The sequence below is a fragment of the Falco rusticolus genome, chromosome 15, assembly GCF_015220075.1.
Source record: "Falco rusticolus isolate bFalRus1 chromosome 15, bFalRus1.pri, whole genome shotgun sequence".
Lineage (NCBI taxonomy): Eukaryota > Metazoa > Chordata > Aves > Falconiformes > Falconidae > Falco > Falco rusticolus.
The window spans coordinates 5,771,140-5,787,448 of record NC_051201.1 but is presented as its reverse complement, the minus strand read 5'-3'; the positions used below and the strand labels follow the sequence as shown (position 1 = coordinate 5,787,448).

Here is a 16,309-nt window from a genome sequence, read left to right as displayed (position 1 = left end):
TGTACATTATGCTGCTGCTATTCACAATATCCTACCTTTTAGTAAAAAAAAAAAAAACAAACAACAACAACAAAAAAAACCAAAACACCACACACAAACAAAAAAACCCCACACAAAAAAGCAGGAAAACAAGATGTCAGCCTTTCATTTTCCAGCAAGATAAAGTACACTATAATAGTGTTCCTCAGTGTTTCTGGCAGAGCTGGAGAGATTTTGCTGGGCAGTTACCACTCCCTTGCTCTGTACTCCTCTTGTCCACATAGTCTGACTTCTGTTGTCCTTGACTATGGAAAAACCTCACTGCCATGGCTGTATTACAGCTGCCATTTGCCCTTTCTATTTCCCACTTCTTCACTTTCCCACGAGATGTGCCCAAGAGCTTCTCACTCAACAACACAAAATTCCATCAAATTTTTTTTTCTTCTCTCTCAAGTTTGCTCTTTCAGAAGGAACAATGGGGAAAATGCTTCTATACACAAACGACATTACAATAACATGTCTTTGAAATCCTTATAGGTAAGGTTTATTTCACCCAACATGTCCCCTAATCAACTCACTTTAGGAAACAAAGAAACCCCACATTTACCATTTCATTCTTACCCTCTTTCTCCATCAGATAAATCATATTATTACACTAGTGTGTCTCAGCTTCAAGATTAAGTTAGCAACATAACTCCTAAAAAAAAAGGGGGGGGGGGAGGGGCTGAGGAGTAAAACCACAGGACTCGATGGGTCATCTCGTATGACACTACTAGTGGGCAATCAACAGAGAAACAGAAGGATGAACGTGATCAAACTTCCACCAAGTAAACAAAGTTTATCTGTAAAATAGATTTATTGCTAAATGTAGTTCAAAGTATCAACAGAAATTGCACATGCCATTTGATACCTCATTCATTAAGCACATTGATCTTTGAAAACATGATTCTGACTAATAAGCTGTGGTAAGTGGCTCTTGGATTCTTTGTTGCTATTCTAGTGAAAGACCTGGACTCAAAAGCTGAAGAAAGAAAAAGCTTCAGTGCTTCTGCACTCATATCAGCTTCTCAACCTAATCACTAGGACAATTCTCTATTTATTTATTTATTCAAAGATTACAAGTATCACCACATCCTATTTATGAGCTTGACTGAAGTAGATTTTGTCATCACAAATGGAAGAAGGATCAAGGATGCAAAGTTCCCGTTTAAGGAACTTCACTATAAAGTGCTCTTCAAAAGTATTCTGAAGGGTACCAATAAAAAGACTGCACCGCTCCCAACCGCTCAATTATTTATCTCGAGTAACGCATCGTATACTTGTTCTAAGAGAGCAGACAGCATGCCAAAAATGCAGAAACAATTGCTTCAGTTTTTCTTGGAATTTTGACTGAAAAAGTTTGCAGTTAAGTTCTAGCAATTTCACTGGATCCATCCAGGTATTGAAAAATAAGTAAAATTACTCTAATTAGTCTTTCAAAATAGATCACAAAATACAGCTTTCTTCCAAAAATAGGTGCATGTACTAATTTCAAGATTGAGTGTCAACTATGGTTCGTGCAATGTACTGTAGAATAAATTGTAGAATAGGCATCTTTTTTTCAAAAGGTTTCAAGACAGTATATCTGGCTGAAATTATTTCTTTTAAGTCTTTTGTTGCTAGGTAGAACAGAAAAGTAATTTAAAAATAAGGTGAATCCAGCAGACACCCACAGAAGCAGCTCCACCACTGCACAAACCAACACACATATGTTTTAATATCAAATCTTGTGAATTTAGACACTTGTTGAGGACTTTCTGCAGTTTGATAGCAAATAAACAGCTCTTGTAGGCTAACGAGACGACTTGGTTAACACAATACTACTTGACTTACCTAACTGAAAGGCAAGTTACTTTCTTTCACTTCAATGTGAGTTTTCTTTCAACAGCAATAGGCATAGCTTGACTTCATGGTTGTATCAGAGTATGTGGAAGAACTACTTAGCTTATATTTTTGGCAGCACTCCTCTTCAAAAATTACTCAGCACGCATTAATTGTACTCCACAAAAATCAAGCCAAAGCTTTGTAAATCCCTGGAAATGTTCCATTCAGAGTTTCTAAAGCTGCTTGCTCTGGGTATGACGAACAAATTGTCTTACAACAGTCTACTCTGTACATACGGCTGGCAGGAAGGATTTTTAATCTTCTCAGTGGAAGACTGTAGTTTCATAATTCTAGCTCCAATAAAAATACTAGAGTTCCAATTATTAATTGATAGGCAATTTGCAATTTCAAGCCACATCTGTTTAAAATTTCTTTTTACTAATTCGTTTAAACGGCGTTATCACAACACTACAAAGAGTGATGGGAAAAAGTCATTCAGTTTTGCAAGGAAAAAGAAAAAAAAAAAAAAAAACAAAAACCAAGATACAGAAGAGAAACTGCTAAGCACAAAGAAATAAATGCAACTATACACAAGGTAGGGAATATAGCAGCTGTGAATACATAATACTCCACACACATTGATTCCTCATTACTTAACAATCATAACAAAACTATGCCTGAACAAAGACTTGCCACAAGAGGGGTATTTTAGAGGTCAAAAATTAAGTTAACTTCTGAGTGGCCTTTTCTTACATATTTTTTTTCCCACATTTTTTGCCTTGTTAAGAATGAGTATGTATTAGGTGCGTTTATTTTTTCACCATTTCACAAACCACAGGCTGAGCATAGGTGATGGGAAAGAAGTATTCTGTCAGCTTCCAACAGAGTCCCTATCGAGATGCAGCTGTCCAACTACAGTACAGCTCAATTCTCTGAGTTTTTGTGAGCATTAATTAGTCTTCGTCGCATCTCCTGGTTCCTGACCCTGTTTTCTTCATACTGGAAGACAGATAAGGAAATTAATAGATCAGCTGTTATCATTAAACAGGTAAGTTAAATTTAAAAGTGTAGAGAGCATTTATTACTGAGGAACAGGAACTATCTTTGACTGTTGCATTACAAATTCAGTTCTTGTTAGTACCTATATATTGGTTCCTTTTTCCTTTGAAATTAACGTTGATTTGATTAAAATACATGTTTCTAAGTTTGAGGTTATTAAGCTAAAGAGTATTAGAACATTCTAGTAAAGAAAATTCCATTAATATTATGGAGTAACTTAATTATACAGCCATCTTATGTATGACAGCTACACTTCACACATGAACTAGGAAAAACGTTGCGCTGGTGCTATTCTAGAGCACAGGTCAGGCTCTTTTCCTTTTAAAAGATACTGATTTATGTAAGGGTCTCTGCCTTCTGAGGCATTAATTTGTCATCACAGACTTGATCTATTTTTGATCCTGGTCATTAATTACACACAGATAAAGTAGTATACCAAGATGAAAGGAACAAAGGGAAATCCGGATTGAATGAGGGTAAGGCTTTTTTGCATTTTTTATGGTTTAGAGAAGAAACACAACAGACAGGAGTCCAGTGTAAAACGGAACCAAGAAAGCCTTCACAGTTTAGACACATGCAGAAGACTACCATGCTTTCAAGTATGCTCCTGCACTAGCAAAAGCCTGAAAAGCCTAACTTTCCTTCACTGCAGCCGAAAAGGAAACCTTTTCATAGCTAAAAAGTGAAAAATTAAAAATCAATGCATGATTTTATATATATTTCATGAGAAGCAAATTATTCTTGGCCTTCAGTTAGAGCATATATTTGTTCAATTTTTTAATAACTGGCATCAAGAATAAAACCCAAGTAACCCACAAATACTCAATTCTCTATATAATGTAATAAACTGCTAAGGAGATTGATTTTTTAAAGGATTTGCAATTTTTCACTTATTATACTGACTGGCTTGTAACTGAAATAATTGCCCAAAACATTACTTAACATTTATAGAATGCTTAACTTTTTCCCATGCTAATATTTAATTTTTCAATAACCCATCCATGTTTTTACATAAAGAACAACGGACCTTTAAAAGCTACATCTTTACTTATTCTATACTTCTGAACAGCCTTTCAGGGGCTTCCTAGTAATGGCATATCAATGCAGCCATATATTAAGAAGGCAGACAAACACAGACATCAAGAACTCCTTTTAACATAGGGGCTTCAATGGAACAAAGGAAAACAAGATTACATGGAAACTTCATTATTTTACACATCTGTGCTACAGTTTTCACGGGGCGGAGGGTGGTATTTGACACAAGCAGATTAAATAATTTCCACAGACTGACAGAGGAAGAAGAGCGGTCCCAAACTGTTTGGCTATCATCCCCTAGAAGTTTCCCTTTTTAGACATGATTGTGAAATTTATGTCAAAATTGCTAAGTACAATTTCAAGTTAAAAGGAGTGTGAGCAGTTCATTTACGTGTTCTGTCACGTAGGCATGACAACCACAAACATAAAGATCAGTTGTTAGTGTTCTGAAAATGTGCCCATTAGCTACCTAATCTATTTAAACTCCTACAGTCTTCCATTCTTTCTATGCAGATGTAGTATGGCAATGAGTTAGGTTCTAAGCATCAATATTTTCATTTTGGACCTAACTCAGCAACTCCTCAAGCAGTTTCAGTCAGTATAACTGACTTCAGAAACAAGTGTTACTCACACAGAAGTGAACTGTTACTGCTTTATATTCTATTCTGTGTGAATAGTACTACAAAAGAAAAAAAAAATAAGAAAAAATCAGAAGCAATCTGTGAAGTGTCAGTTCCTATTTGCCATATTTGTTTGTTAGAATGAGTATTCGCCTATTTTTGTACATCCAAAAATAGATCATGGTATTTGTTAAAGCCAGACTTTACCTAACAAATTTATAAAAAAAAGTTTAAATTGGGTCTCAAATGCCCACTCCAGAATGTGCTTACATTTATTCCTTTGTACTACTTAGTAAAAAGCAACTATTTCTATCCCATGGACTACTTTTTTTATTAAGCATTTAACTCATAGTAAATTTGTTTCTTACCTCTTTCTTTAAGCACTTCCGCATCTCACGGTCAATATCATTGCAATGGCCAAAAAATTTCAAAATGTTGTGCTGATAAGTTAGGGAGAGAAAAAAAACTTTTACAATTCACATGTTTTTTCCTCTGACGCTCTAAATTTCTTAGAAGTCACTTGCATTGTGCAACATATCCCAGTCATCTTCTCCTTTTCTTTTTGAGAAAAACAATGCTTTATAACTTTTTTACTTAGCAGCTAGAGAGAAGTTAAAGCTACTCCCAAGCCTCCTTTGAGCCACCCCCACCTTGCTGAAAATTGAAGGTACTCACCATGTTGTACAACCAGACTAAAATAGGATACCTAAGCTGAAGCTATAAAGTCTAAATGTAGAACATATTTTACTGATCTAGGAATCAGTCTTGCAACTTTCACTCACGCTAGCTTCAATAATGTAAAAAAAAAATAAAATTAAATATTCTGAACTCCAGTTTGTGATACAGAAAGATATAGGGAGATCTACAGGCATCCTGTAGGTAATGTCCTCCATGCTTCATTTTCATTATTTCTTCATGACCTAGAGAGGCAAAGGACTTGATGCTCCATCATCCCAACCACATGATGAATGTGGTGTTGGTCCAGAGATGCAGGCACTAGGCTTAGATGACGGAAATGTTAGAACCAGTATAAAAAACAGGGGATTAAATTTCTCCAGATCTTGAGGTTAGTAATTAAGATGCATTTACCATCTTTATGACACAGCTTAACTGTGGGCCTTGTATGCATACATAAGTGTTACTTAGTTTCTGAAAACCTGCAGGCATTGTCCTCACAAAGGCATTCCCCAGTTAACCTGATGATATTCGCCACAAAAATCTGTCCTCTTAGCCAGGATTTCCTGAAGCGATTTCATATTATCAGCCATCAAATCGCTCTCAGAATGCATTCTTCTAAAAGTACTACTTTCTCAGAGATGCTTGCTGCCATGCCAGAGTCTCATAGTAGAATCTAGTAGCAGAGCATCCAAGCAATTCAGAAGATTTGAGGGAGTCAAGGTTTTAGTAGATATTTACAACTATACAATCAACAGAGACAATTCCACCAATCTTTTAGAGAACTAATTAATTAAAAAATAAAGAGACCATGAAGAACAAAGCAGAGGAGAATGAAGGCACTTCCATATTTCAGAGGGAAACCTATGCACACTTCTGTAGCTGATGAACTAGCTAGATGGGTTTATACATGTAATACAGGAACACTATCAAGAATTCAAACAGTGGACAAAATTTCAGCCAATAGAACATGGCTGAAAGTTGGAGCGGGTTAATAAAGATTATGACAAACACTTAACTATAGCAGTGCTATAATTAGCTTGTTTATTCGTCTTTGCTTTATAAAGGGCATCAGATGACACTCTGAAGCAGTTGCATGTGATAAATGGTCACTTTACTGCAAGCTGATCTTGCTTTTACAGCATTTTCATTTTAGCTAATACAGACTTAATTTTGTATTCTATTCTCATACCTCATGTTAAGTTTCAAGGTGAGTGCTCACATTTCAAGCTAACCTCACTCTTACTAGTGCATACAGTAAGTTGAATCTACGTTTATTTAGCCAGATTCCTAAGCTGTCAACTTTTTGGCTCAGATGATGAGGAAAAAAGAATCCGTTTCCCAAAAATAATTATTACACCCGTTACAGTAATAGGATTGCAAGACAATATGCACTTCTTTTAGCTGCCACCTATACAAATAAGTCTCTTTAAAGCACGTACTTGGCACCAGAATGGAGTTGTTAAAAAAAATTTTAAAAATCAAAATGATGTCAAATAGGAATCCTGTTAACGTCTCCTCACTAGATGGAAATCTTGATGTAATGGGCAGGTTCTGCATTAGAAATAAATTAAATCAAACATTTGTGAAAATGCACACACAGGATACCCAATTAAAAAATAATGCTTTTCATCCCTCAGGAATATTAATTTAAATTGTAGATGAAGGTTCTTAGGACACTTTGGCATAATAACAAAACAGCAGGTAGTCACTGATAACTGATTAAGATCACCGACTTCAGATTTCAGTTACTTCCATTTTAAAAGGGTATTTCAGCACATTGCCCTTGCATTTTAAATTAAAAGGTATTGCTTCCTTTCAACCGAGTGTGAAAGAAGCCATCTTCACCCATTTTGTTTTGAGACTGCTAGCACAGATACCCTCTTACACATAGTTCAGCACAAGGCTGACAAAAGTAACTCCTTTTCATGTAAAGATCAACTTCAAACAAAACCAAGAGAATATAATTGCTGCTCCTAGTCCCTTCGTAAGTCAAACTGGCAACAGATTCCTTTGAATCACTTGCTGCCAAGGAATTCAAGTACACCTTTTAGTTCCAGTTCCCTCCTAAACTCAAGGCAGTCTAAAAAGCTACATTAAACAAAAAGCCTTGTATAGTAACATTGTTATTAAAAAACCAAAACACACAAAACACACAAAACCCCAGTCAACCATTACTTTCAAGTAGTAAATGAGTCTGTCTGGATTCTCTAGTCAAATCGTTGAAAGCCCAACTACATATGTACCAAAAAGCAGGACAAATCCAAGTGTATTTTCTTTCCTGATTGGATTTTTTTTTCACAATTATGTGAAATTAATGCCAAGATTTTAATTTTATATTGCCTATAGAAGTTTTATTCTCCTCTTAACTGACAGTCATTTTAGTTCACAACCCTTTTGATACTACCATAGTTAATGTCTTCTCACCTCAATTCTAGCTACTGAACACAACATTAAAGTTGTTTCAAAAAAAAAATCAACTAAGGAAAATATAAAAGTCCCTACAATTTCTCAAACTACGTAAAGCATTTTTAGGCAAATTAAAATCTTAGAACTCAGAAGAAAAGCATAACTCTTACACTGAATACATCTTTTAGTTTTAAAGCTTGTGGATGTTCTCTGTAAGAACCTCTGTAAGAACTCTGTATCTTAGGTTTAAAAAAATCTAGACAGTACATAGGAACAGACAGGCAACGGTATTGGGAGCCCCACCTATGAGGTGGCATCAACAGGTTCCAGCGTGCTTACATTTCAATGTACTGCTCTACAAGTGCCAACGAAAAACAATTAAATGTTGCTGACATACCCAGTACAGCATACTCATTGTAAGTGAATTCTAGTATTAAAACTCTGCTCCCCTCTTTGTTGTAATTTAGAAATCATAAGAAAGTGTGGTACCACAAGATTTTTTATGTTAATTTAGCTACTTTAAACTCTGCAAAAATATTGTTATCCTCCTTTCACGCAAAACATCTTCTCTCACATTTTGTGTCCTATAAGCATTGTTTTTCTTTCTGTAGTACTTTTGCAAAGAAAAATCTAGATTTTTCCTCAACATGGTAAAGCTAACATATGTTTTGTCTTTGAATTTATGGATAACTGCATTACAAAAAAAGTATAAGCATCACATCTGAACATGGATGTGAAAATATTGTAGACTGCATGAAATTATGTAAACCATTGCTTTCCCATTCATACTCAACATCTAAATAATTTTTTGTCTCAGCGAAAACTATCCAATTGAACTTTTTATGCACTTACACAGACATGTATCTGTACAGAACATCTGTTTAGAGTATACAAGAGAACTGAGAAAATAACTGAAAATATTGCAACAATGCTGCAGATACCTTTCCTTGCAGGGGCTGATTCTTCTACATCTACAAGTTTACTACACAAATTAAAAAAAAAGGTCTTCCAAATGAGTGGTGAAATTTCTGTCTTCTTGAAGCAAGAGCCTCAAGAAGCCCAAAGACAATTTGGCATTTTATATCCTTGGGTAGGTGCCTATTAAGAAGATGGAAGTCAAATAGGAATTTAGCTCTCCAAGCATTCAATGTAAGGCATGCTGCATACCCAGACCCCCATCAACACACCTGCTTGTAACACCAGTGGACAGCTGGAATATGACAATGCTGTCAGCATACAAAAAGAAGACTTTTGAAGTTGCATTTTGTTGTTTTTTGCGGGGCACACAGTACTAAAAGGTACAGAAGTTACTTCAGTTCTTAAAATAGGTCTATACTTGCCAAGCTGCAACACAGGAAATTTTAAGACATGTTTTATTTCCTAAAGAAATCACTGGCTAAATTTTACACAAAGTCATCAGATACCTCTTCAGTGAAAACGTACTAGCTACGTTTCATGGCTGTTCAGCCTAGAGGAGGTTTTCCTCTAAGATCATATAATATTCTCACTAATTCATCTGACACTCATTTCCCCAACCCACCCACTCTTTTCTCTGCTTAAAACTGCTTACCTCTTTGTGACACTTCTTGAGCAGACTGATAACTCGGTTACATTCTTCAGTGTGCAGATGAGGAGACAGGTCTGGATGCATCTTTAGTTAGGGATAATTTTAGTAGTATAAGAACAAGAATCTGACAAAACTTCCACCTGCCAACACTAAAATATGAAAACATAATTAGAAATTTCAAGTTAACCATTTCAGATATTATCACACAGTATTATTTTAACAAAAAATATTTTAGATCAAAACACAGCTTAATATGTATAATTTATATTTGTACAGTTAAAGTAAATAAAACCAGCGTATGTCTGTTCTCCTACACAGCCCAAATGTTAAAACTATAAATTTATATTCTTCACTATCATGAACATAAGCATGTATTTGGGATTTTAATTTTCAGGGACTTTCTAGTAACATTAATCTTTTTTGAACTGCAGATTATCTTTTCACCTCCCTACTTCAGTTTTCTTCTTTCTAGCTTTAAATAAAGCTAAGCATATGTAATTTTTTTTATGCCTTCCACAAAGATGTATCAGAACAAGAAGCACAATATTTCATTACAGCACTCCAGAAACTGGCATCTACATGCTGTTTAAAAACCTCCTCATCCAAAGCATTGATGATGCTTTAAAAACCAGTACTTAATCACTTAAAGCAGCAATGATATTTTTCAATTATGCCAAATTGGAATGTCCCTTCTTGCAACTTCACATTGTTGTCTCTTGCCCTTCCACTGTGCTCCTCTAAAAAGCATGTGGACCTGTCTTCTACATGAATTCCCCCCTCCTTCAGGTAGTGGAAGACAGCATTTAGGTTTGCCTTGAGTCTTCTCTTTTGAACGCTAAAGCAGCCTAGCTCCCTTAACCTTGCTGCATATGCCAGATGTTCCACCCTCCTGACCCTCTTAGTTTCCCTTTTGCTGGACTCTTTTTATCATCTCTGTTAGGCTGTAGGACCCAAAGATGAACACAGTATTTCAGATGTGGCCTCAAAACTGCCAAGAAGAGGATAATAATAACTTCCCCGTATCTGCTACCTACACTCCCAAGGCAGCCCAGTGTGCTGTTAGCCTTTGGTACCGCAAGGGTGCACTGCTAAATCACGTTTTAACTTCATGTCCACCAGTACACCCAGGTCCTTTTCTGCAGGGTTCTCTGGGGCAGGAGCAAACGTCACTCTAGAAATACTTTTTTTATATTATCCCCCATTTAAAAAAAAAAAAAATATTCCCAGAAGTAATTTTCAAGATCTTTTGTTGAAAAGGATGAAAGTGTCATATGATAGTGGCTGAAACAAGATGACATCTTTGTTGTGGAAGATCACCAGGGAGGGAAGAAGAAAAGTCAAGTTCATACCAGGACAAACGGACTCATCTTGACAAAATTCTACTTGCATGACTCATACTGCCACTGAATTAAAGAGATGCTTTTTTGTGTTTGTTTACTTAGTATTTTGTCATTCCCCCTCCTCCCAAAGAGATCCTAGCTGCAGTACATCAGGCAAATACCTCTACAACTTGTACTAAGTAACCATCACTGACTCAATGCTTCAGCTAAATACTAATAGCCAGTGGTGAGATTTTACAATTGCAAAATCCCAATATTCAGGCTGCAGTGCCGACAGCTATAATCTATACTGCTATTCCTAGAATACTCAAATAATATATTTGGCTCGAAGAAGTATGTACACTAATTTACCCAGTATTTTCCACCATGTGTTCAGCTTAACAAGAGTTACATTCCCACAAGCAAACTAAATTTTAAAAATCCAAACAGATTTAAAAGCCTCTTGAGACGCATAAGAATATGTTCCACACAGTGTTACAAACACACGTAGGAATTTCTTTCAAAAATCTCGAAGTCTAATATTACACTACATATACCCTTAGCACAGCAGAAGTTGGAAACTGTACAAGTTGCTTAAGCATTCCATTCAACAAATTAACAAATGAACCTTTAGAAATATGACAGCAGGAGCACGACTGTAACAGCAAAGTGATTAAGAACCCTGCTGTGTTATTGCCATCAGCTTTTGATTGCATGCCACACAAAGTCAATATGTTTTAAATTTATCAGATTTTTTTTGATAGCACTAGAGTTAGCATTCCCTTGAGAAGGTGACACGCTCAATGACTGCACATTACTTTAACATGTGTGAACCCAGCTGATTATTAAACCTCTTCATCATTCAGCCTCTGACCGCTCTTCCTAAAACTGTCATCTGAACTGGCTGTCACAGAAAAAGGCAAGACCAGTGCCCTAGTGGAACAGGTAGCACGCACACCAATACAGGCCAAAAAGTCAAATGGAGCATTTCAAGCAAAGAATCACTATTTCTAAACTAAGTTTAGTAATCACTGCCATTGTTTACAAAATTATTATCAGATAAAGTGGATGAAAGTTATCAATGCCCCAAATAAATCGGTGACAGTGCATTTCATCAATTAAAAGCCTAACAACTCAAATGAACTTTCCAACCAGCAGTCCTAACAGTCACACCAGTTCATAGATCAGTACTCCTGAAATTCATTTTCAAATAACATTCGATATTAAAATCTTTCAAGTTCAGTAATAGATACAATACTCAGTTCATGTAGGTTATGATGGATTAAAGTAACAAAACATCTTCCAGTGGTCATGGAAGGCTTAACTAGAGCCTTTAAGAATTTCATGAAGTTCACGACTGAACAGTGTTATCAGTGCTCAATATTATATTAATGTTTAGGAGGGTCAGATTAGACAGTGATCTATGATCACAGAAGGCTAAAATATTTTTGTGGGAGGGAAATGACTGATAGACAAAAGAGTTCCAAAATTAACAAAAACACATATGAAAAAAGGACAGCATGAGCTATTGGTTTCCTTAGTTTCTTTTTAATAATATTCTAACCTAAAATAAAGATAGCAGGTTGCCATCTTACCAGAAGTTAAATCAACATGGACATAATTTTATATAGGTGGTAGCTCATAAGAATTGAAGTATGAAAAAACACCGGGGGGGGGGGGGGGGGGGGGGGGGGGGGGGGGGGGGGGGGGGGGATATGCTCAAAACCATTGGGAATAAAGCAATATAAATTGCTCTGAGGGAAAAACTACTAACAGAAACGCTTGTATCAAGAATGTCAAGGTAAGCATACAATTTCTGTAGAAGAAATACTAGCAAGTAAAGCAGAAGAACAATATTAATAAAGTACAGGAATTGCTTTAGGAAGAAAATGGACCACAAAATGCTAAGCAAACTTTAGTTTCTGAAGCAAATATTTGGAAAGAAGCATTTAGAGGAACTCTTGACATAAAGGCACTGACTGATTTCACTGGTTGCACAAAATGGTCTGCCCTTTAATGTGTTTTATATGAGATTTTGAATTCTGTGCTGTTTTTCCTTCCTGGTTAAAAATTATACTACATGTGTATCTAAATGAATTGGTTGAAATGCCTTAAGAAGTAACTGCAAAATTCTATAAACCATTAGCCTCTGAAGGTCGAAGACATGAATAAGATGATGATCTTTTGACTTCCTTAACCAGTTTCTAAATCTACGATATCCTTCAGGGGAAAAAAAAGAATTATGAAATTGTCTCGTTCCAGTATCATGTTCTGTGTAGTTTATCTTAAAGTGGGAAAAATAGGGGGTGTTCTACCTTTACAGTTTACAACACAAACCATTAAAAAAAAAAAAAAAAAGAAATCAAAACCTAAACTTAGAAATTACCTGACAATGATAGTAATTTTCCAATACTAATATTTTTGTTTAGAAAAATAACACTTAGAGGATAATTCCTTGCATAAGCAATCCTAGACACTATGCATATCAAATTACTAGATTTCACAACAGGTATCAGCATACAAGTTATCAAGAAGCGATACTCATTCCTAATCTAAAAGGTGATTTATACACATGTTCAATACATTAAATATTTAATTTTAATGTACAAAAGGAACCTGCATGTATTATGGAATTCACAATAAAACTGCAGCTACCTAGCAAGTAGGCAGAAACCAAAAGGCTGCCCAAAACAGCAGGCAAGAACACTGGATGCATTTCATTCACATTCCTGTTAGACACCAAAATTTGGGATAAAGTGCTTGTTTCTCTCCTGACCTCCTTATGGCAAACAGCAACAAAAAGACCTAGCCGCGTGGAAAAGTCAAGGGTTTGGTACATTCCCACTTCTTTCTCAAATGAAGCACGAGATCAGCATGTCAGGAATCTAGGAAAGTTCCTTCTTCTCTCAGAATCTCCCATAAACATGAAATAACCAGTTTGGTGATGCAGAAGGAAAACTAAATTAGGTTGCTTTAGTCTCACTGATTACCTTAATGCTTAGTATTTCCATGTTTGGGGGACAACAACGAAAGAAAGGTTTAAATCTAGATAATTGTTTTCCTAATATGCTTTTTTCCATATTTCGTTAAAACATGTTAGAAGACTATTCTTTAAACCAAGTTTTGCTAATTTTTCCATTTAAAACATTGCACACAGACGTCTTTTTCCCCCCCCCAAGTTTCCAAAGTCAATGGTAAAAAAGAAAACCACATGAATTCACACATTGCTCAGAAAAATTACTTCTTAAAGCAAAACGCAAATCCTCTTCTACCAACCCTGAAGATGAAAAATTGCATCTGAGCATCTACATTGCTAATCATTAAGCTCCTTAACCAGCAGAGTATTACAGAACACACACATTTGCTGCAAACTCTCAAATAGTACCCACGAGATGGCAGCACGACCGTGCAAATGAGGACAGGTACCACTAACAAGAGGGAAGGGCAAACAAATCCGCACATTCCAATAAAGCCACTGTACTCACCATGTGTAACATTTACTATCGCACTTCATTTCTCTAACTTGAGTAAGGCCACACATTTTGAGTTTTAAGTTTTCAGTCACATAGCATTGTTCGGTTTGGCTTTGAAGAAAAATACAATCCAAACAGCTCTTTGTTTACTCGCGTCATTAATGTTTTCCATCAGATTATAAAAAGTTTTAGCATAAGAAAGGATTCAGCTCCACACCTAACTGGATGGTGTTACCTGAAGATATTATTCATGTCACTTCAGCAGAACTTCTGAATTCCTATTATCTTTCATACACAATTTATAAATATTTTTGATGACAGTTTAGAATACTCAGAAGAAGATACTCATTTCAGAGTCATTCAGTGAAATGAGAGAACACAATTGATGAACACCATGTCAAAAACCTAGGGAACTCTAAACTAAGGGCTCTGTTTCTAGCTTTCAATGACATGATTAATGTCTTCCAGATCTAGGTATTAAAGCATCATTCCATGCATTCCATGCTGCTATCCTTAAGGTTGTGATTAGGCACATTGAGAGTGTGCCCTAACTTTCCATTGTTCCCAAGAAATTTAGAAATTCACTTTAATAAACCAAGTTTAGCTGACTCTTATAAAATCTAGTCATAACCTCTTGAATTTCAGTCTTCAAAACTATGCACTAGTTTTCTAGTATCACACAGGGGGCAGCATAATTTAGATACAGATCTATGAAGACTTGCAAATAGTAAAGAAATGCAAAAAGGGGTAAATTATGCCTACTTTTAATTTTTTTATATAAAGTATGTAGATTACATTTCCTTTCCCTGAATCTAAAGAATAATAATAAAACCCCCTCCTTGGTAAATAAGATTCACCCTGATTTTAACTGGTTTTTTTACATGACCACTTTCTGCCAACAATTCAACATCCCTCACAGCAGCAGAATGAGCACTCACCTGCTACTTTTAGTAAGAAGTATCCGATAAAACTACATCATACCTGATGTTATACTTAGTAAAGCAAGTTAAGATGATGTTAGTCCTACCTAATGAATAAAGCAAGTCGAACACCAACTTGATATTCAAATAATTTCAAGTTTTATTTGTGGCTAAAGTCAATGATCAAGTAAAGCACAGTAAGGTATTTTCACCTTCAGGCAATTATTTAAGGGCAGATTCACACAACAAACATCAGCAGTTACAGGACAATTAGTGGAGTATTTTTATTATAACATGCAGCAAGTCAAACTGCACAATATTGCGTTATATCAGAAAAGATTACAGAAGCCACCACTTTCTAATCCTGCTACATCTATGAAGATGGCCATACACAGCTAAGAATGACAAGACCCAGCCAGTATAAAAGTTAACACACGCTGAAGATGAGGTGCTGTCACCAAACCCACAGAAGCTGCACAAGCTATTTTTGTACTTCAGCATCCACCAAACCAGGCTTCATTTCACCAGTTTCATTCATTTCCCGATGAAGCAAAGAACACTATAAACCTCATAATGCTAGTGGAATTGCCTGGCTTACTGTACAAGTGTTTTTTTCCTTTCTGAAAGGGGATCACACTTCGCAGTTGGAAAAGACAGGGCCTCATCCCTTGAGCGAGCCTCCCTGAAGAAAGGCACATCGCACTTAGCAGAAAGTGAATACTATTGGTGTAATACAGCTTCGCTATCGGGTGCTACACCGTTATCAACAGTTAAGGCAGACGAGGAAGCCCACTTAACTAGCGTGCACTGCTTTCTGTCTGTAGTTTCTCCATGTTCTTAAAATAGCGACGGGATACACACAGACACAAGGTAAAGCAAGCATAGGCCAGTCACAAGGGAGGGCCCCCTGTTCCCACTCACAACAGCCGCTTTAAAACCCCTCTTTGAAGCTTGAAGAAGGCAGCAAGGTGAGCAGAGAGCCCCAGAAGCCAGCACCGAGCTCAGGCACGGTCCAGCACGGCTGCCCCACAGCCGGGCGGCAGGGAGGACTCCGATACGTGCCCCCTTTTCTTTTTGAGCGAGAAAACAAGAACACTGCGCGCTGGGGTCCGGCCAAGGCCCCCCTCTTAGCCACCCACACACTTACTCCAGTCCCCAGAGGACGAGCCCAGCCAAGGGAGGCAGGCACCACAGCAGGCACGCCGCCCACGCAGGGCCAGAAAGTGCCGCAGGGGACGGAAACAGCCGGAAGTGACCTCAGCACACTCCGCAGCCGCGGGAAGAGCCCTCACGGCGGGGCGGGAGGCGGGGCGGGAGGCGGAGCGCATTGCGATTGGGTGGCTCAGGCACCGCGCGGAGCCTAATTGGGCGCTTCGAAAGGCGGGCGGCG

At 36.9% G+C, this 16,309-nt stretch overlaps 1 protein-coding gene across 1 annotated transcript; it reads right to left on the bottom strand.

The window, feature by feature from the left end:
• Positions 1-496: 496 nt before the first annotated feature.
• Positions 497-16,184, bottom strand: CMC2 (C-X9-C motif containing 2). The gene is made up of 4 exons (XM_037409300.1): positions 16,067-16,184; positions 9,211-9,347; positions 4,925-4,996; positions 497-2,841 (listed from the first exon to the last, which is right to left on the bottom strand). The coding sequence occupies exons 2-4, from the start codon at positions 9,289-9,291 to the stop codon at positions 2,767-2,769; spliced, it is 228 nt and encodes a 75-aa protein (XP_037265197.1). The 5' UTR covers positions 9,292-9,347; positions 16,067-16,184; the 3' UTR covers positions 497-2,766.
• Positions 16,185-16,309: the final 125 nt, after the last annotated feature.

Coding starts and splice junctions, on each gene's coding strand:
- CMC2 (XM_037409300.1), bottom strand. CDS start 9,291: ATGCATCCAGACCTGTCTCCTCATCTGCACACTGAAGAATGTAACCGA. Junction 4,997..9,210: donor TCAAGAAGTGTCACAAAGAG/GTAAGCAGTTTT, acceptor CTAACTTATCAG/CACAACATTTTGAAATTTTT. Junction 2,842..4,924: donor GGAAGTGCTTAAAGAAAGAG/GTAAGAAACAAA, acceptor TCTGTCTTCCAG/TATGAAGAAAACAGGGTCAG.